At 27.0% G+C, this 8667-nt stretch overlaps 1 protein-coding gene across 1 annotated transcript in view; it reads right to left on the bottom strand.

The window, feature by feature from the left end:
• The window catches only part of LOC105362377 (uncharacterized), a 154725-nt gene that overhangs the window by 88255 nt on the left and 57803 nt on the right, over positions 1-8667 (bottom strand). Inside the window, exon 2 of the mRNA XM_011499816.1 lies at positions 588-647. Coding sequence (XP_011498118.1) covers positions 588-647 — 60 coding nt within the window. The remainder of the gene's footprint in view (positions 1-587; positions 648-8667) is intronic.

The following is an 8667-nucleotide window of genomic DNA, read 5'->3' as shown; positions in this document are numbered from 1 at the left end:
CTTGAACGATAATTATGTTTCCTTATATGGTATAAATGTACCAGGGACAGACAATACTACGAATACCTGTTTTATCGATCATAGATAACCGATCTGTCTGTGCGCACTTTTATGTACGTTTGAACTCTTAATAAGTCACTGCGAGTAATAACAACTTGTGTCCTTTTATTGTACATACTTTCATTATTTAGTCAGTTTTGTCCTGATCAAGTAATTCGTAAAAAACGACGTACAAATTTCACATTTATAAATATTATCAATATTGTTTAAGTTTAGAAATAAAAGACATTTGTAATATTTCCAAATTCAAAAGTACATGGGCATGATTAGTCAATAAACTTATGAAAATTTTAATTCATTTTTACAGTTTAAATCTCTCTGTATTGAAAATTATGTTTGTCAGTAAACATGATATTTCATATTTTATATTATTTGTTGGTATTTGTTATTAAAAATTGGATTTTTTAATTTATATGTTAAGTAATTATTTAAAATAAGATAAAAATTTTTTATCATTAATTCAAATAGAATATGCAAATACTCTAGAAATGCTGCATTTGCAAATAAAGCATAATGTAATTACTTACTCGTGTCGTTTTCCGGCGACTGAATGCCTTCCCCCACATCTTCAGGCGATGTGGATAGGGCTGAAACAAGCATGTATTTCTTATTTTTATGTCAATATAGGATTATCATATTTCTTAAAAAAATAAAACTATATGTTATTATTAAATATATGTGTGTATAGAAATTGTATGTTCTAATCTCAATTACCAATAGAGCCAAGCAACATATTGGGATAAATAATAATTGAAAATCTCGGGAATAAAGTTTATTTCCTAATTTTATAAATATAATTTTTTTTTGTAATATTGTTTTTCAAATATAACATATAGAAACATGTATTTGTAATGTTTAATTTAATAATTTGTAGATAAATATTGAAATGTATTTTTATTTCTTTAGAAGATTTTAATATAGTTCATCGTATACTTTATTTTCAAAAGATTAATTAATTTTATTCAAACAATATTAGAAGGAAGTCATGACATATTACTTTATTTAAGAAAAAGTAATATTCTATCATTTAATGTGTACTTATGTATTGGATACTGATAGCAGGGAGAAGAAGAAAAGCAAAGAAGCAAAATTACATAAAAATATTATATCATAAGAATGGAAAAAAGAGTCTAAAAAAAAGTTTTTAAATTTATATTCATTAATTTTGAAAAAAAAGGAAATTGGATAACATAGATCATAGTAGTAAAATAACTATTAGCTATAAGATAAGCTGAGTTTTCAGGTATAGATTTCGTTTTCATATCCCGTCTTTACAAAATATTAACGATAAACGTTTTAATACACTAATTTAAATTGATTTAATAAATTATTTTACATATAATCGTATTATCTATAATTTAATTTTTTAATCTATATTTCAAATTAATAATTTATGACTTTCATAAAACATATTTCGTTTTCGTTTAATCTAATTGCATATTACGAAACAAATTTAATTGGACAAAAATATATATAAATTGCGTCGCAAATATTTAAAAATATTTTAAAAATTAAACTCTATAACATCTTCCTTACTTCGTTAAAATAAATAAATTGTAAAATGTATTTAACATGACGTACAAATGATTAAAATATGTAATAAATTAATCGTTGAAAGATATTAAACTAAATTCTATTTTACGTTAATAGCAAAAATTTGTTCGGTTAGTATTATTTCGGCAAAACGAAGAGTCACTAAATAACGAATGCAATAAAGTATATTATTTATAAATATGATATAAAGTCATTCCTTCCTGTTACATTTAAAAAATTCTTTGCATTACACTCGAAATTATTGATTATAATATAATGATAAAAATGAGCAAAAATTAATACCTAAAAATAGTTTTAATAATTACGGACATAATGATAAATTTCTTTTACTTTAAGCGAATGTAACTATTATTTTTCGAAAAGAAAACTTGTTTAATACTGCCAATAAGATATATAAATAAAACCTTTAACTTTCGATATGATATAAGTTATATATAAAAATATGTATACGTTTATACATAATATATATAAGAAATTAAATAAATATATTTAATATGGTATACACACACACACATACACACACGCACCCGTCCCCTCCCCACGCAAAAAATAAATTTTAGTGCTTATTTACGTATTGCGCAATTGGATTTAATAAGTAAACAATACGTCTAACAATTTATAAGTAATAATTTTTTATATATAAGGCAATTATATTGAATATATTATATATTATATACTATATAATATAAAAATTTGTAGAAATTAGTTCTACACGCCAGGCGGCAATAATGTTGGAAGTGAATTATAGTATTTCTTGGAAATGGAAAATGTATTATGTTAACATCCTAAAGAAAAATTTTCTTTTCGTTTAGATATTTTATAATTAATTTCTATGATTCATATCTCAATAAAATAATGTTTTAAGACTATCAAAAAAAGAAGGATGAGTTCTTTGCCGAAATACTTTTATACACAAAGTAAATGTACGTTCATAAGAATAGCACCCACAACTTCAGTAATTCGTATGATAGTTCATTCAATAACCGTCTGATGGCGTATGTCAAATAGCTTACACTAAGAGTGTAAAACGTTCTGTGCTGTGAATAGAGAAAGTGATCTTGCACTACTGTACGCACTCCAAGTGCGACTAATGGTTATGAAAACAGTTATTAAATTCACTTAATAGCTACTTAGTGCCAGTTATTTATCTTTCTTTACAAACATTATCCGTAAAATTTCCGTAATATTCAATATCGTATACTAAATTATAATAGTAATCGATTGTTTGCTACTCTTAAAACGAGTTTCATAATTCGTTTGGTTAAATATAGTATTATTTTTATTATCGATACAATGTCCATATTTCAAGTCAAATGAAAAGTATATTTGATTAACTTTTTAAAAATATTAGTAAATGAAAATTTGTTCGTAAATTGTCAGCTCAAAGTTTTGACGAAATTTTTTACAAGCTGTGTTAGCTGAAAAAAGTCTTTGAAATACTAAAGTTCGTCGAATGAGAGGTGTTTGGCTTATACACGATTGTAAATCTTTCCTACTACATTTATATCCCCATACCCTTGTTATTAATTCTTGTTATTAATATAATTAATGAGAAGTCATCGCTGATATTATAATATTTCATCACAATGCGATCTTTGCTTATCATTACAATATTTCAACATTCGTGTACCTTATTCATACATACGAATATTTGATTATTGATTATTTCTAATAGCATTCATAGAAAGAAATTATTTCCTGCATTTATGATTACTGATATGTGGAAATTAAATAACAGCATAAAAACGATCAACAATCATCAGCCACGCACATAACTAATTCCCTGATTTTTTATTATTAAATTAAATACAAAATTATTATCGATTTACAATTTGCCGATAATTCAAAATTAAACGAAAGTCTTTCTATAGAATATATTCCAGGTAATTCCTCGGAGCGCGATGTCCTTTTTCTGCCCTCGGCTTCCTATGGTTACCAAATTTTTTTGTGCTTGGCATTTGGCACATTTGACTTTTTCTTGCATTATAAGGCACCGACGGCTTGTCACTTGGTGGCGTCAACGTTTCCGAAATCGTCGACGGGAACTCGAAAGGCCTCGGAGACCCGAGCCCTACTCCCTTCAAAAGTCACGAATTCGAAGATCGGCGGGGCCCAACTAACCAGACGACGGCCGATTTTGTCTTAACCAAAGTGTCCCCTTAATTTTCGCCCTGTTTTTTTTTTTGAGTATTTTTTGTAGGATAATCGTTGTCATATTTATCAATATTAAGATAAAAAAATTTGATCGATTATTTATTAGCACTACGACGCGAGCTTTTTCAAAAAGTTTCATTCATTTAAATGCTTGTATGATAAATTGTACTTATTTTTGCTAATTTGATCAAATGTTCGAGCGATAAATATGAGATTAATTATCTCGAGATCCATGTGAAAGGGTTAAATTGCAATTGTAGGAATTAGAATTTAAAATATTAATGACGTTAGAGCATTTCCAAGTCCAACATATTTACAAGAATGAAGTCATAAAGAGCAGATAAATTCTTATTAAAGTAAAACTATATAGTATAAAATAGTGTTTACTTGGCCTTTATTCTCATTACGATAAGAGCTTTAATTATGATAAATTATTATTAAGTTGTATTAGAAATTATAAACGCTCGTAAAACCTACGGTCACGTTGTTCTCTTTCGATAGATATGTATATATTATGCAACATACTTATTAAAAAAAAATGTGTATACATTTATACAAATATGTGTATTATACAAGTGCAAGCTTGCGCGTGTGTAAGTACATTGGAGAAGATAAGGAAAAGTCTCCCGTACGTATTAAAATACATGTGGCTATGTATTTTGATAAGGTTCATCCATTAAGGTAAACCATATCTCGTGGTTAATTCATAAATTCATTGTCTGACGAATGTTCTCGTACAGGTCGTGAATTTTTTCACACCAAATATATTAGAGAAATGTACACAATTAAATTCATTCGTTAAAACGCTCCACGCGCACTGAATATTTCATATCGACTACGACGACTTGATGACTTAACATTGTTTCACTTGCTAATGTGATTAGCCTAGATGCTCGTGTGTGTGAGTGAAGCACGTAAAGTGACAGCATAGAATGAAAAATCATTGCTCATTAGATGTATAACTCATAATTAATAATGATGTTATCGTCACAAGGCATGGCGCGTCACAAGTTTGTAACTGATGAACTAAAATGCTAGTTCGGTTTCAAATTCATGCTATAATGCGTGTTTACAAGAGAATCTCGATTTGGACATTAAATTTACAGGAATTTATGTACGTTTTATGCGTAATAGATTCACGGCAACCTTTTTGTTGACATCAATGTTTTTTGAATAAGTAATTTTTTGTTCTAGATAAGAGTGCAATTATATTTTCATATTGTATTTATTCTCGTAATTTTTCAATTCAATATATATTTGTTACCAATATTTAATCTTAAATAAATACTGGCTGCCTAGGAATCATGATTTATTGCTTTATGGGAAATCTTAAGAAGCTTGACGCATATACATCAATAACTAATCTATTTTATATTTATTTTATTTTATTTGAGATCGTGTAAGTTTCTTACTGATTTTGTGAGTACATTGTGCCATTGATTATATGAAAAAACTTTTCGCCGTCCTTCAAACATATAGAATTACATCATCGTGTTTTTAGTTTCTCAACATGTAAATTTTGTAAGTTGTTAATTAATGGAACTATTGGATTTCATTTTTTTATAACTTTAATATATTCTGTAAATATGAATATTTTAGTATTTAAATATGATTTAAAGGCAGTTATACCGGCAGTTATAACGAAGTAAATCACAGATTTTTTTAAATTTTAGAAGCAATACAATCTTTTACTCTAGCAAATCTTAAAATATTTTATCCCATAATAAGTACTAGAGAGTACGAAGATTCAAAGGTATAAAGAATATTGAAAGACGATTTTTTTTGCAAATTATTATAGTTAGCGTATTTTGAAGAATACTTAATTGCATTTAATTATTTCAATAATGTATGAAAAATGTTAAAGCAAATGAAAAATCACATTTTATTATCTAAATGAAAGAATAATATGCTTCCTTACTAATTATAGATATGCAAGCATATAGACGCGTGCATACAGAAAGAGAGAGAGAGAGAGACATACACACAAACACACATATAAAGCTGCTACCAGATTATTCAATCTCAAAACACATTTCTTCATGCATTTCTAGCTTTCATTATATTAAAATTTACATTTTTTTTATTTAATATTCTTCTTTATTTACGTATAATTTATAAAAGATAACATTCAGATATTATATGTAACATAATTTTAAATATAATAATATTTTAAATAATTATTAAATTCTTCAATTAATACCATTTTATTTTAAATTATCTCTTATAATAAATTTTCATCTATTTTCAACTCTCAAATTGTGAGGTATAAGTCCTCGTATATAAGACAAGTGTTGTATATTATTTTAATTGTTAAATTTGATAAAAAAATATTTGTTCTTATTTCAAAATAAAAGGGTAATGTGAAAAGAGCGATAAATTAAATTGTATTTTAAGCCAATAAGTATAAGAGATTTTGCAACAATATACTGCGAGTCATTTTATCCACATTTATATTTTCTAGTTATTATTTGAATCTAATAATAACAAACTATTGTGGATAAAAATTGCATTTCAAAGTAAATAAACATACAAGTTGAATACAACAAAATTATTTTATAAAAGAATTATTTACATTTTTATTGATAAGGAAGCCAAAATTAATTTTTATTTTTTATATTTGCGTTTAATGTTTCTCGTAGATGATATTAACAAAAGTGGTCCAATGTAATAGGCAATAAATTGCGCAAAATAAAAGGATTGATTATTAAATTGTTAAAATGTATATTGAAGCGTAAATTATCAATTATAATCAATGAAATTGCAATTAATATAGTATTTTTAAATTGGTAAATTATTCGGTATAAAGGATATATGAATATGCATTTTACATTTCTCACAAATTCTTTTTTATCATAACTTTCTATTACATACGCATCAAAGATTTTATCGACAAAATATAGGATATGGATAGAAGAAGCATCTTCTCAAACAACTGAAAAGGTTAAAGCTTTAACCATTCACATAATAAAATTTTTTAGTATTTTAAGTATTTTAAGTATATGTACTACAATGTAATTTTACAATTAATAGTATTTCCTCAATAAGGTATTGAGGGTTGAATGAGTAGGGGTAAACATGGAGAGGTGAGGTGGAAGAGGGTATAATGCAACTGACTTCTGCATACAATTTGTCTACGCGATGAACGAAAAAATGTGGCATACCAATGACCCAGTCATCGAAAATTTTCCACACATACGACACCATCTACTTGTTGAAATTTAATTGGCCAATTGGCTCATAATTAGCCGAGTCCTGAACTGTGCAATAAGACGGCGACCGGTTGGAAATTCTCGACCCGGTTTCCTGAATGAGCAATGCTACTACTAAAATTGACGAAACTGCGAGCTCCCCTTGTTAAATTGGCCCACCTTACACTCCATGCGATGGCGTTGCACGATGACGAAAGGCCACCAATGATCATTCGGGGGATAAGTCGAATGTAGCCAGACAGGAGAGGAACAGAACGACTCGCCGTAAATTATGAATTTAATGTTAATAATTTCCTATTTACTCCCCTCGTATTAACCGTTTATGATGAATACCGTTAATGATGTATCGCACGGTTAGTTAAAGTAGCTTACAGTCTGACGCGAATTTTTAGCAGTTACGTAGTGAATATTATGATTTTTTAAATATTTGTCTCCTTAAAGTGGTATTATTGGTTATATTTTTAGATATTTCTTTATTAATTTAATGAATTGTGAAAACGAACTTTGACAGAATATTACACAACGAACCATTTGCTTTATACACGGCTTGTGAAAATATAAATATACCCAACGTAATACAGACGAATGATCGAATTATTTACGTACACTATTACAGTGAGAATCTCATATCGGAGAAAAATGAAGAATCCTGCGATTTATAAAATTATATATATAATAGTGTCGTACAATTTCGAATTTTATAAATATTCAACATAAATTCTGCCCAGAAAGTCGGTGTAAAATTTTATAAATCGCATGACTCTTCATTTTTCTCCGAGATTTTGAATTTTATAAATATTCAACACAAATTGTATAATTTTCTATAAAATATATAATTTTCGATATTTAGTAAAAATGCATAAGAATGCTAATAATATTGATACAACATTGACAGTAGATTGTATTCTCAATTCACGTGCAATCAAGTATATACTTAATGCATACGATCGTCGAGCACATACGAATAATTTTTATACAATTATCTATTATTCAATGTAATTATATATTTTAACTTATCATATTATTTGCTTGTTAAATATCGCTCGTCTCACATAGATTAATTATTATTAAGTGATTGCAAAGTCCAATGAAATACATATAAAATCATCAAGTACAATAGAGATTAAGACATTTGATTAAAGGACTGAGTAACAAAAAATATTTGAAAAAAAGTATATTATTTATTTATTTATTTTATTGCATTAAAAGCCCTTAATGCCTCACTATAAACGCAGATTTCCGTAATAGATAATGATATGCATAATTTTCTAATTAAATATAAAGTATATATTTGTCGTATGAGTTAACATAAAGCAAAAAATTAATCCTAATAGATAGCACATTTTATTAATATCGAAAGGAAAAGGAAACTCGATATTAATTTTTATCAACTTGAATCAAATTAATATCTTTTCTTTAATGTGATTTCACAAATCATCTCAGTAATTGTTTAATCAACAGTATATTCGCTCATTAATCTTCTACAATACTGCACACAAATCGATAAATGATAAAAAAAAAGTCCGATAATATCAAGGTAAAAGAGAAAAAACAACAATTGTTTAAGAGCGCTGGGACGTTCGACGCCAACTTTTTCCCTGTCAAAATATATCAGTGATTGAAAAAATGAAACAGCAAAAACGAAAAAAGCTGGCACAGCACTTTTTTGAGAATCCATATGCAGAAATAC

The sequence above is a fragment of the Ceratosolen solmsi genome, unplaced genomic scaffold, assembly GCF_000503995.2.
Source record: "Ceratosolen solmsi marchali unplaced genomic scaffold, CerSol_1.0 scaffold35, whole genome shotgun sequence".
NCBI classification, from domain to species: domain Eukaryota; kingdom Metazoa; phylum Arthropoda; class Insecta; order Hymenoptera; family Agaonidae; genus Ceratosolen; species Ceratosolen solmsi.
Note: the sequence above shows the minus strand (reverse complement) of the source record. Positions and strands in the feature narration are given on the sequence as shown.